The sequence below is a fragment of the Microtus pennsylvanicus genome, chromosome 1 (genome assembly GCF_037038515.1).
Source record: "Microtus pennsylvanicus isolate mMicPen1 chromosome 1, mMicPen1.hap1, whole genome shotgun sequence".
NCBI classification, from domain to species: Eukaryota; Metazoa; Chordata; class Mammalia; order Rodentia; family Cricetidae; genus Microtus; species Microtus pennsylvanicus.
Window position 1 is genome coordinate 166,471,198 of NC_134579.1, and position 13,978 is coordinate 166,485,175.

Consider the following 13,978-nt stretch of genomic DNA (forward strand, 5'->3'; position numbering starts at 1 on the left):
GGCTAAAAGCATCACAGCATCACATGATCTTCCCATCCATCCCTGAGCTCTCTGTGTGCTTTATCATTCACGATGCAGTGAGACAGCCCATCCTGCTCTGAATGCTTTGGATAATTAAAAAAATCTAGATGAAGGGGCGGAGAATTGCTCAGTGAGTTAAACTGCTTGCTGAGCAAGCCTGACGACCTGAGTTCAGTTGCCGGAAGCCATGAACAAAGCTGGATGCACAGAGCTGTTGTGAAGAAACCAGATTCCTGAGCCCAGGCTTCTATGTGTCCTTAGCTGGCCCGCTTGAGGACTGGAGGAAATGTGGAGAGAGCCTGACTGAGTCACGAGCACCATATGTTATGGCAAAACACTGCAGGTCTCCGAGTGGTGGCAGTGGGCAGCCGGCACAAGACCACGGCAGACCACGAAGGCAGCCGGTCCCAGGCAGGGAGCTGCGTGGCAGGTGAGAGAAAGAGGCCTATTAGGCATGCCATGCAGAGAAAATGGGTATTTATTTAGTGGGTTATGGAGAGGAAAGGGAAAGGGGAAAGGGGAGAAGGGAGACAAGCAGAGAGAGAGAGAAAGAGAAACAGAGAGAGAGAGACAGAGACAGAGAGAGGAGGGGGGAAGGGGAGAAGTTGGGAGAAGAGAGAGACGCAGATGCTGCCTCTTTGGGAGAGAGAGACAGAAAGGAAGGAACTCAGGTTGGAAAGGGAACAAAGATCTGCTTGCCTTAGTGGATGGAGGGGGGAGGGAGTGGGTGGGGCTTCTCTCTTAAAGGGACAGGACAGACCATTACAGTTTGAAAGCTTGAGGATCACTTGGAAGACCATGCAGCCTAAAAGCTGTATGCTACTCCTACAGTTTCTGTTGCATTTGAACAAGCATCAGGACACTGCTACCATTTTCTGAGAACCTGCTCTAGTTGCCTGCTGACCGTAAGTGTTCTCTGTGGTACAGACCCCTTTAAAAAGTATCATGGAAGCCATACAGTTTGCATCAGAAGATACACATACACATATTTTTTGCATATGATTGAAAGAGATTTATGGGTGTTCTGAGCATCATGGGTCCTAGGCTGTAAACTTCTAGGCATTAGAAGTCATAAGCTTTTTTTTTTTTCAGCTAACCCCAAACTATTGAGAAGCTTATGTTGCCCTGGGCTGTATTTATTTACTGGGGCAAAAAGGAACAAAGTTAAGAACTTCCTTCCCTCTGTAGAGCCTTCTCCTTTATGATGTCTATAGAACAATTCTCTTATCTGACCTGGGAGACTTATTCTTCTGAGGAATGGCTTTTCTCCTGACTAATAACTAATCACAATTCCCCTTCTGCTACTTCAGATTAGTATGCATTTTAATTGTCAAATTAAATTACCTGGGAAGAATTACCAAGCTAGAATTACCTGGGAAAACAGACCTGTGGACTGCCTAGATAAAATTGGCCTCTGGGCATGTTAGTGAAAGATAGTTCTGATTGCTCTAATTGATGGGGAAATGGGACAACCCAGCCTGAAATTAGCTGCCTCCCATCCCCAGCTTTGAGTCCTGAACCACAGAGGTGAACAGGACATTATCTGAACAGTAGACATGCCCACATTTGTTTCTCTCCACTCTTGACTGGAAGTGGGACACCTAGGTATTTCAGTTCTGGCTGCATTGACTTTCCTGCCAGGTTGGACCAGGGTCTTGTTTGTTTTCTATTGCTGTGATAAAAACCATGAGCAAAAAATGCCTCAGGGAAGAAAGGGTTTGGCTTATTTTTTCCAGGTAACAGTCCATTACCCAACCGAAGGAAGTCAGGGCAAGAACATAGAGCAGAAACTAGGAGGAAGCTGCAGATTGGCCTGTTTTCTGACTCAGAGCTCAGCAGGCATTTTTATAGAGACCAGAACTGAAAGACCTGGATAAATCCAGACCCCTCTAGCAGGAAAAATAGAGCCAAAAATCTAGGTTCAGTGACTCTGTTTCAGGAGCTAGCTGAAGATAAAGTTAGATTATAATCTTGAGAATAATCTTGAGAAACAGAGAGTTACCCCCTTGTGATTATCACTGGTATTTTTGGAATACTCTGATTCAGAAACTAGCTGATTATAATCGAGAATAATCTTGAGAAACAGGGAGTTGCCCCCTTGTGATCATCACTGGTATTTTCGGAATTTATATGACGCCCTCCCTACCCACTTTGGATTACTGGGTTGTGGTTTCTTCCCTTAAAAACCCCTTCTCCCAGTTACTCAAGGTCGAACTCCTCCCCTGTCCCCGGTGTGGTTTATGAGTCTTGGCCCCAGTGCACTGGTTCCTGTCCTGTCAATAAACTTCCTGTGATTGCAGCAAGGACTGTCTCTCGTGAGTTCCTTGGGGGCGTGTTATAGTGAGACTTGAGTGAGAGTCTCCCCGATCCAGAGGTCTTTCAGAACCACTGCTCAGGGGATAGCACTACCCACTGTGGGCTGGAACCTCCTGCATCAGTTATGCCCCACAGACAGGCTTACAGGCTGGTCTGAGATGAACAAATTCCTCAACTGAGAGTCCTGTTTCCACTTCCCAGGAAATTCTACTTTGTGCCAAGCTGGAAATAAAAACCAAGCAGAGGCCTTACCTAGAATTGGAGAAAAAAAAAAGCTTTCTCCCTGGCTTTTATCAGGGTATTTTGTCAAAACAGGAATGAAATCAGGAAAATTAGAGCCAAATTCAGCACTCTAATGTAGTAAGCATTTGGGGCCTTTGGCCTGTGTGCTCTCTTTTTACCAGTTCAGTTTCTTATGTAATTTGTACTTTACTGCCTTGGACATTATGTTTGGTTTTAGTTAATGAAACTTATCTTCTTTTTCTGTAGCAAATGTTCTTATGTTTCTCATTCTCAAGTTTGATTGGATTTTTTTGTCTTATTACATAGTCTAGGCCTAAATTCAAACTTCTGATTCTTCTGCATGCATCACACACCTGACCTGCATCACCACACCTGGCCTGCATCACCACAGCTGCCCTGCATCAGCACACCTGGCCCTGCATCAGCACACCTGGCTCTGGATCACCACAACTGGCCCTGCATCACCACACCTGGCCTGCATCACCACAGCTGCCCTGCATCACCACACCTGGCCCTGCATCACCACACCTAGGCTGCATCACCACACCTGGCCTGCATCACCACACCTGGCCTGCATCACCCCAGCTGCCCTGCATCACCACACCTAGCCTGCATCACCACACCTGGCCTGCATCACCACACCTGGCCCTGCATCAGCACACCTGGCCCTGGATCACCACAACTGGCCCTGTATCACCACACCTGGCCTGCATCACCACAGCTGCCCTGCATCACCACAGCTGCCCTGCATCATCACACCTGACCCTGCATCACCACAGCTGCCCTGCATCATCACACCTGACCCTGCATCACCACAGCTGCCCTGCATCATCACACCTGACCCTGAATCACCACAGCTGCCCTGCATCATCACACCTGACCCTGCATCACCACACCTGGCCTGCATCATCACACCTGCCCTGTATCATCACACCTGACCCTGCATCACCACAGCTGCCCTGCATCATCACACCTGACCCTGAATCACCACAGCTGCCCTGCATCATCACACCTGGCCTGCATCATCACACCTGGCCTGCTCAGAATTTTGGTTCACGCCTGCCCATTAGCAGTGGCAGGGCTACAGAACACAGCACACTCAGCATTAGAAGGCTTCCTCTCTCAGAGCTGACACATCCTTGAGTCTCAATATCAGAGCTGAGGACCAAATCTATTTTGAACCCTCATAAAGCCCTCAGATTTTTTTAAAGTCAGGTGTATATGTGAGCATGTACTTGCCACAATGTACCTGTGGAAGTCAGAGGGTGAACTTAGCTGTCAGTCTTCACCTGTTTGAGTCACAGGCCATGAGAAGCAGGTGGCAGCTAGTGTTCAGATGTTAATACACTAGAAGTGTGGCTATCTGATGGAGGTTAATCCTGTCCAGACAAGGTCTGCAGCACCATCAACTCTGAAAGCTGTTGTTCTCTTTTGCTGAAGCAGCTTGGTGTCTTCCCTATACCTGCATTGTAATGTATAATCTCATGTGATGTGTATATGTAATCCCATGATTGCATCTCAATCTTACGGGCACATATATCTGTGGGTAGTCACGTAGATGACTTTTCATTTAGCTATATAGTTCTCATATACAGAATATGTACTGGGACTTGCTTCATAACTGGATCTATTTGTCCCACCAGGACTGTGGATACTGAAAATCCTGCCTTGTTCTTTTGCTTACTGGATGACTTCCCCCACCCATGAGACCTCCAGTGAGAGAATTTGGTCACATAGCCAGAAACCTTGGTTCCCAAAGCCATATCTCTGTTCTGTTCCCTGAGATATATTGGAGGTCACCTCCCTGCAATTGTTTTCCATTTGGCAGGACATGCAGTCAGGAAAGGAGTCTTTTATATAGATCATGTTTGGGGCCTTCAAAGATAAAGGGGCATCCAAGCTTAGAGAGTTGTCTTTGTTCTGCGTGTGTATCTAAACTGGAAACTTTACAGAACAGGAGGAGAACAGCAGGAAAGGAATAAAGAAACTGGTGCAGAAAAGTATGCAGTGGAGAGTTCACTGCACCCTCAGATCCTTCTAGGTCCTGTGCCTGCTGTGAGTCTTCTTCTGAACCCTGAGGGGGCACTGAGGCTGGCACTCAGAGGTCCCCAATAATAAACTCTCAGCGTCTGAACACCAAAGCTTGCCTTCCATCTTCACAAAACAAGTAGACAATGTCATATCAAATTCTGATCACAAGACCATGAAGTGGCTGTTGCCATCTTTGTAAAGAGGGAATAGAGGCATCTAAGCAGTCTGTCAAATTCCAGTAGAAGATAAAGAGGAGAATTGAAAATACGATCCAACCCTGACTTGATCAGTGCCATACAGTGTGCCTCAACACTATACATAGGAGTCATTTGCCTAATCTTTTATTTAATTGCTAAAGTTATTAGAAGTGATTAGGTGCCATGTGGTGTACCAGGTGGAATTTTTATGGGTGAGTCATGATTATACCCTCATGTAGGGGTTGTGAAGGATATACAGAGAGGTGAGGAATATTAGAGAAGAGAGAAACAGGGAAGGCTCACAGAGAAGTAATAAACAACTGAGTGGTAAGGGAATGTGTGTATGTGTGTCTGTGTGGTGGCAGTGAGGGAAAGGCTGCCAGGGCGAGTTCTGATGAGATGATGCCCACACTGCCTTACAAAAGTTAGCTATGATGACGTCTGGTGATGGGGCAAAGATGTTTCTGGTGGGTGGAGCTTCAGGAGCAGAAACCCAGAAGTGTGATACATAAATGACTGTTTCCATAACTACCCAGAAAGCCTGGGCTGGAGCCATGACTTAGTGCTTAAGGGCATGTACTGCTTGTGCAGAGGACCCAAGTTCAAGTCCCAGCACCCACATCAGGTGGCTCACAACTGCTTGTAACTCTAGCCTTGGGGACTTGGGGGATCTGATGCCCCCTTCTGGCCTTCTTAAGCATCTGACTCACATGTACAAGCCTACATACAGACATACTATTAAAAGTAAAATAAACTTTAAGTATGAAAGCATTCTTTGAACTCAAGTTCTCTGAAAAGAAAAGATTTGCTATTTCAGTAAGCAACTAATATCTTTAACTGGTGTGGGAGGTCCTTCTGTCTATATGTGGATTTTATTGGTTAATGAATGAAGAAAACTGGCGTGGCCTATAGCATGGGAGGAGGAAGGCGGAGTTAGAGAGAAGCCATTGAGCTGCCGGAGACAGACGTGCTGAAGCTTTGCTGGCAGGTCGCTACCCCATGGTGATGCACAGATTACTTGAAATGGGTTAAATGAAGATGTAAGAGTTAGAGCTAATGGGCCAAGTATTGTTTTAAAATTAATATAGTTTCTGTGTCGTTATTTTGGTTCTAGGCAGCTGGGACGAACAAGCGGCCTCCTCTAACACTTACCTTAATATTGATTATAACATCTGGTTGCAATTCTAAATTTTTAACAAATTCCAGTTGCTTCAAAGTGGTCACAGTATCCTGTGCGAGTGATGGCATTTCAGTGATGATGTAACCTGTAAAATATGTAACAATTTATAATATCACTGAGTGAGAGCACAGCTTTATTATAATTTATAAAATATTAACAAGTAAGTAAAATTTATAAAATTATCTGTTGTGAATTTTAAGTTATTACCACATGAAGTGTAGCTATGAATGATTCTCTTCTGATTAGAAAGAAATCACCATCTGGGAGTAGGAAACATCTTTAGAAATTCTAAGTCAGGGACAGGCAAGATGGAGCAGGGGGTAAAGGTCTTTGTCACAAAGCCCAATGACCTGAACTCATTCCCCAGGGTTCATAGGCTGGAAGAAGAGCACCAGCTCCCTCAAGGTGTCCTTTGACCTCCACATGCACGCCATAGTGTGCATATGTACCCCTTAACTGTAACAGTAAGTAAATAAATGTTTTAAATTCTTTAAAAATCTAAGTCAGTTTGATTTAGATGAGACACTTATGGAAAGAAACTTCAGGCTAATACTTTTAACTCAAGTAGAAACAGTTATATGACTCTTTTTATATGACCTATTATTTTCATCTTTAGATTAGTTTTTCATAACATAGTAGGACACATGCATACAATATCTATGTAGTTATAGTGATGAAAACCTGTGTACCCTTTGTACATAAGAAACAGAACACAGTGATGTGGGAGTCCCCTTTGTGTGTTGCTTTTCTTGGTTAATGAATAAAGAAACTGCCTTGTCCTGTTGATAGGGCAGAACTTAGGTAGGTGAGGAAGACAGAACTGAATGCTGGGAGGAAGAAGGGTGGAGTCAGAGCGAGACATCGTGGAGCCGCTTCTAGAGTCAGACATGCCGAATCTTTGCTGGTAAGCCACTGCCACATGGTGATATATAGACAGATAGAAATGGGCTAAATTAAGATGTAAGAGTTAGCCAATAAGAAGTTAGAGATAATGGTCCAAGCAGTGATTTAATTAGTACTGTTTTCTTTGTGGTTATTTTGGGGCTAAGCTAGCTGGGAGGCCGGGATGAATTAGCAGGCCCTCCTCCTTTAACACAGTATAGTGGGGCTTTAGAACACTCATTGACTTGCACCCCACACAGAAGGAGAAATCTCACTGCAATGAGTCTTGGGTACCACCATCATGTTGTTTCCCCAGGGAGTCTTGGGTACCACCACCATGTTGTTTCCCCAGGGAGTCTTGGGTACCACCATCATGTTGTTTCCCCAGGGAGTCTTGGGTACCACCATCATGTTGTTTCCCCAGGGAGTCTTGGGTACCACCGTCATGTTGTTCCCTCAATACACTTTAAAATTATGTCACTTGCTGACCCAAGAAACTTTTCTCTCATTACTAAAATATGTATCAATTCCTCAGCTAGAAATGAAAGAACTTAAATATGTTTTTCTGCTATTTTAATGATTTTCCCCTTTGAGGAACAATTGTAAGCGATGTTTCAGCCTTGAGAACTTAGCAAAAAAATTTATAACAAGTAAATAAAGTGAGATAGCTACTTAAAGGGTGAACGATACTATCTGTTGCGTCTTTCCTGTTTTCTGTGATATAGTTTTTACTGCACCATACTTTATTTTTAATTCTTTTTTTGTTTGTTTGTTTGGTTGTTTTCTGAGACAGGGTTTCTCTGTAGCTTTGGAACCTGTCCTGGAACTAGCTCTTGTAGACCAGGCTGGCCTTGAACTCACAGGGATCCACCTGCCTCTGCCTCCCGAGTGCTGGGATTAAAGGTGTGTGCCACATACAAGTGGCTCCTTTCTCCTACAAATTAGTGCCCACATGGCCAACTAAATCCATGTAAAACCTAAAAATGCTTAAAAAGAAACTCAAGACACATAAAAATAAAGTTTAACTACATTTTCCCCCACTGGTGGCATGCTACAGCTCCCCTAAGGAAGCTTTTCCTGATTCACTGGTAGTCTGAAAAAAGTCACACCTTTTTAAAAAGATGGCTTCCTGGGCTGTGCTGCCAGCACAAACTCAGGCAACAGAGCATTCCAATGTCATTTGTGGGTCCAAGTGTTTGTTTGCCCACTCGGGGTTGGGAGAAAAGTAGCTGAGACTATGCCCTTGGCTTGGAGCTCCCCACCTAGGCAGGCAGCAGGATCAGGTCTCCTAGGCAAGCATAGGCGGGAGAGCATGGTGGATTCTGGCTGCTATACACAGAGATATTTCCAGGCTCCGCAGTGTGCTGCATGGCAGATTTAGCTATTACTCAGATTAAAAGGGTTCATGGGCTGCATGCTCATTCTAGAGTTGAAGTGCTGAGTGCAGCTCCTACCAGACCTGGCAGTAATGGTACAAAGTGGAGAGAGGCAGAGCCAGCACCCAGAGCAGCTGCAACCAAGCCGCTTACCATTTTAAAAGCTCTTTAAGGCAGTAAAGAATTACAGATAACATATTAAGAACAGATTCAGACATTAAAAACAAACTCTAAATGGATCACAGTGTTGGACAAATGTACATAGGCTTGGGAAAGAGATGAGAAAGAGTATAGAGAGTTGGAAAAGAGGTAAATAATTTTAAGAAAAGTCTTTAAAGAGACAAAGTACAGACACTCATAAATTAAAAGAAGTAAAAAAATAAGCCACATAAAGATCAAATATACACAGAGAATCTAGAGTTTGTATATTATTGTGCTTTCTTTGAGTTTTTTGAAGGTGAAGGAGCTAAGTACAGAGAAACATTTCATTGTATGGGCTGCTAAAGTAAACCATCATCTTGACTCCAAAATTTGAGTCCAAGGATATGTTGCTTTAAAAAAGAGGTTCTTCTTTTGTTTCCATAAAAGATGAAAACCTGTGGATTGCTTCCAGACCAATATGGTTTGAGGAAACAAGACCCCCTAAAAGGTTGCTGTAAACACTCCCAGAAAAAAAAATTCACCCAATAAACAGCAAAAAAAAGTTTAGAGAAAAATAACTACGTCCATATTCCCAAATATTGTTTATACTTGTTTGTTTATATTTAAAGGGGGATATGCTATAGTGATAAATAATTTGCTTTAGTATGGATCTTGGTTTATTGATACAAATTTAAGAGAGAGTGACTGCTGACAAACACTACAATAGCAGGGTGAAGAGGAGAGCAGACAGGAGAAGCCAGAAGTGGTGGGCGCAAGAAGATCAGTGCACCTTTTTGATGCTTTGATTCATCGATAGTAGAGTTGAGGTTGGTGGCACACTCCTCCCAGCACTCCGGAGGCAGAGTTCGAGGCCAGCCTGGTCTATAGAGTGAGTTCCAGCACAGCCAGAGCTGTTACACAGAGAAACCCTGTATTGGAAAATCTACCATCAACAAAAAAACCAAAAAGCAAAGGTGGACACTGGAGAATTAAAGACAAAGAAGCACTTGAATCCATCGTAGATGCTCAGCTCAGTAGGGGCTGTAAGATTCCTGGGCCAATGCAAAAGAGGAATCCAGGAAACTACTGTTGGTGCTTCCCTGCAGACACTTGCATGCATATACGCACGTACACACGCATACAGGCACGCACGCACACACACACACACACGCACACAGGCACTTACCAAAGTGAGAGACTTCCGGAGAATTGAGCTTCTCCAGGATCAGCCTCGTGACGAGCTCGTCCGGGATGCTGTGACCGCTCATCAGCAGCGACTGCAGCTAGAAGAAGCACAGACGCTGTGCGTTACTGCACAGTCTCTGGGATTCACAGTTTCTGGCTCATTGTCATAACTTGGAAATGTAGATTTGCTCACCATAGTTCCCGTTTCAGTCTCGGTGGCAATGTGTTCCTCCAAAACCGATAAAGCTGAAACGCGAGGGCAACATGTGAGTGCAAGCGAATATTCGGACTGCTAAACTTAGAAATATTTTCGGAATGTTTGCTAACCAGCGGCTATATCACTTGAGAATTTGCAAAGCATCTTTATGCATGTTCGATTCGTTAAGGTTGGCCAAAGTAGAAGCGGGGAACTTGTCTTGGCCACTCCACCAGGTTAAAATCTGAGTGGACCGGACCGCTGTGCCTCAGATGACGGTGTCCCACGGGGGGCAGTGGACAGTAGGAGGACGGAATGGGGGTGTGTGTGATTGGCCCCATACATGCGGAAGTGCACAGCAGCACTATCAGTATAGATCCTTTCGGGGCCATGCTCTCATTAATGTCTATGTTGGTCATACAGAAGGAAAGAACGCATCAGGAAATGTGAAAATGGATAACCCCGATTCAAAGAGGAGCCCTGAGAATTCTAGTAAATGTGTCATTTTCTGATGGAAGACAATCTGGTGGGAATGGGAGGAGCTTGACTTAGGCGAAGACTTGAGTTGAATTGTGGCACCAGTCGTTAGGAATTTATAGATGCCTTGATGTTCTTTAAGACTCTCTAAGCTTCTTTATTTAAAACAAAACAAAACAGCAACAACAACAACAACAACAAAAAAAAAAACCCAAACGGGCTGGAGAGGTGCTCAGTGGCTAAGGAGAAGGTCCACATGGAGGCTCAGTACCTTCTGTAACTCCAGCTCCGGAGGACCTAAGACCTCTTCTGGCTTCCGTGGACACAAGTAACACATGTGGTACATATTCATATATGAGGAAAAAACACTCATGCACTTAAAACAGGAGTAAATCTTTTTTTAAAAAAAGAGGAAACTTTCCAAGATCCATGGAGTGTGTCCTGTGTTACTGATTGTTCTCCACACACACAGGAAAACTATGGCACCCCAGTTTCACTAGTGGTGTTCGGGATGCCCGTTCTATGACCTCCTTGCCAACTATGATCACAGTTAGGCCAGTGATTTTAATGCTTCACCACCAACTTGTCAGACAAATATGAATCAGTTTTAATTTTTAATAATATGAGATGAAACTTTTCTTCTATTCCTTGGGTTCAGCTCTACTTTCCCGAGTGTTGTGTGTGTGCATGTGTGTGCACTGTGTGTGCACGTGTGCATATGGATGAGTGTGTGTACACATGTGCATATGGATGAGTGTGTGAGCACGTGTGCATATGGATGAGTGTGTGCGCACGTGTGCATGTGGATGAGTGTGTGCGCACGTGTGCATATGGATGAGTGTGTGCGCACGTGTGCATGTGGATGAGTGTGTGCGCACGTGTGCATGTGGATGAGTGTGTGCGCACGTGTGCATGTGGATGAGTGTGTGCGCACGTGTGCATGTGGATGAGTGTGTGCGCACGTGTGCATGTGGATGAGTGTGTGCGCACGTGTGCATGTGGATGAGTGTGTGCGCACGTGTGCATGTGGATGAGTGTGTGCGCACGTGTGCATGTGGATGAGTGTGTGCGCACGTGTGCATGTGGATGAGTGTGTGCGCACGTGTGCATGTGGATGAGTGTGTGCGCACGTGTGCATGTGGATGAGTGTGTGCGCACGTGTGCATGTGGATGAGTGTGTGCGCACGTGTGCATGTGGATGAGTGTGTGCGCACGTGTGCATGTGGATGAGTGTGTGCGCACGTGTGCATATGGATGAGTGTGTGCGCACGTGTGCATGTGGATGAGTGTGTGCGCACGTGTGCATGTGGATGAGTGTGTGCGCACGTGTGCATGTGGATGAGTGTGTGCGCACGTGTGCATGTGGATGAGTGTGTGCGCACGTGTGCATGTGGATGAGTGTGTGCGCACGTGTGCATGTGGATGAGTGTGTGCGCACGTGTGCATGTGGATGAGTGTGTGCGCACGTGTGCATGTGGATGAGTGTGTGCGCACGTGTGCATATGGATGAGTGTGTGCGCACGTGTGCATATGGATGAGTGTGTGCGCACGTGTGCATGTGGATGAGTGTGTGCGCACGTGTGCATGTGGATGAGTGTGTGCGCACGTGTGCATATGGATGAGTGTGTGCGCACGTGTGCATATGGATGAGTGTGTGCGCACGTGTGCATATGGATGAGTGTGTACGCACGTGTGCATATGGATGAGTGTGTGCGCACGTGTGCATGTGGATGAGTGTGTGCGCACGTGTGCATGTGGATGAGTGTGTGCGCACGTGTGCATGTGGATGAGTGTGTGCGCACGTGTGCATGTGGATGAGTGTGTGCGCACGTGTGCATGTGGATGAGTGTGTGCGCACGTGTGCATGTGGATGAGTGTGTGCGCACGTGTGCATGTGGATGAGTGTGTGCGCACGTGTGCATGTGGATGAGTGTGTGCGCACGTGTGCATGTGGATGAGTGTGTGCGCACGTGTGCATGTGGATGAGTGTGTGCGCACGTGTGCATGTGGATGAGTGTGTGCGCACGTGTGCATGTGGATGAGTGTGTGCGCACGTGTGCATGTGGATGAGTGTGTGCGCACGTGTGCATGTGGATGAGTGTGTGCGCACGTGTGCATGTGGATGAGTGTGTGCGCACGTGTGCATGTGGATGAGTGTGTGCGCACGTGTGCATGTGGATGAGTGTGTGCGCACGTGTGCATGTGGATGAGTGTGTGCGCACGTGTGCATGTGGATGAGTGTGTGCGCACGTGTGCATGTGGATGAGTGTGTGCGCACGTGTGCATGTGGATGAGTGTGTGCGCACGTGTGCATGTGGATGAGTGTGTGCGCACGTGTGCATGTGGATGAGTGTGTGCGCACGTGTGCATGTGGATGAGTGTGTGCGCACGTGTGCATGTGGATGAGTGTGTGCGCACGTGTGCATGTGGATGAGTGTGTGCGCACGTGTGCATGTGGATGAGTGTGTGCGCACGTGTGCATATGGATGAGTGTGTGCGCACGTGTGCATATGGATGAGTGTGTGCGCACGTGTGCATGTGGATGAGTGTGTGCGCACGTGTGCATATGGATGAGTGTGTGCGCACGTGTGCATGTGGATGAGTGTGTGCGCACGTGTGCATGTGGATGAGTGTGTGCGCACGTGTGCATATGGATGAGTGTGTGCACGTGTGCATATGGATGAGTGTGTGTGCACGTGTGCATGTGGATGAGTGTGTGCGCACGTGTGCATATGGATGAGTGTGTGCGCACGTGTGCATATGGATGAGTGTGTGCGCACGTGTGCATATGGATGAGTGTGTACGCACGTGTGCATATGGATGAGTGTGTGCGCACGTGTGCATGTGGATGAGTGTGTGCGCACGTGTGCATATGGATGAGTGTGTGCGCACGTGTGCATGTGGATGAGTGTGTGCGCACGTGTGCATGTGGATGAGTGTGTGCGCACGTGTGCATATGGATGAGTGTGTGTGCACGTGTGCATATGGATGAGTGTGTGTGCACGTGTGCATGTGGATGAGTGTGTGTGCACGTGTGCATATGGATGAGTGTGTGTGCACGTGTGCGCAGCCCAGCACTCGTCCACCTTGGGTTTTGAGACGGGGTCTCACTGGGGTCGGGGCCTCAACAGTCACTTGGGCTAGGCTGGCTGGCCAGTGAGCTCCAGCCATCCTCCTGTCGCTTCTTGCCCAGCACAGGACTGCGAGCGTTTGCCACATTACCTGGCTTTTGTTTACATGGGTGCTGGGCAGCGAACTCAGGTCCCATGCTTGTGTGGCAAGCACACCACTGACTGAACCAACTCCCCAGTCCCTCTGTTTATGGATTTCTTATTCATCCTTTTTTTTTTAAAAAAAAAAAACTTTTCTATTAGGAAGCAGATAGCTTTACTGGTTAGGAAGATGTGTGTGTGTGTGTGTGTGTGTGTGTGTGTGTGTATGTGTGTGTGTGTGTGTGTGTGTGTACCAACCTGTTGACTTACATATTTCAAAGAACTTAAGGAAATTTATGAGTAAAAATATACTTTTTCCAATGGGGTAATAAAGTTCTGGGAAATGCTCTGAAGACCATCTCTAAGAACATGCTCATGCACACATATAAACAATTCCGATGGAAATAAAGGAGGAGGGATGGAGTCAAAGGCATTTGACAGACATGACTGGAGTGATGCTATTAGTGGGTTGATAGTCAGCAGGTAGAGATGTGTGCGATGAAGGGAACGTGATAAAACAG

General features: G+C 46.2%; 1 protein-coding gene across 1 annotated transcript in view; it reads right to left on the minus strand.

Moving 5' to 3' along the window:
- Positions 1-13,978, minus strand: part of Ak9 (adenylate kinase 9) — a 117,814-nt gene that overhangs the window by 96,528 nt on the left and 7,308 nt on the right. The window contains exons 4-6 of the mRNA XM_075944961.1: positions 9,766-9,818; positions 9,574-9,670; positions 5,961-6,073 (exon numbers count right to left, since the gene is read on the minus strand). Coding sequence (XP_075801076.1) covers positions 5,961-6,073; positions 9,574-9,670; positions 9,766-9,818 — 263 coding nt within the window. The remainder of the gene's footprint in view (positions 1-5,960; positions 6,074-9,573; positions 9,671-9,765; positions 9,819-13,978) is intronic.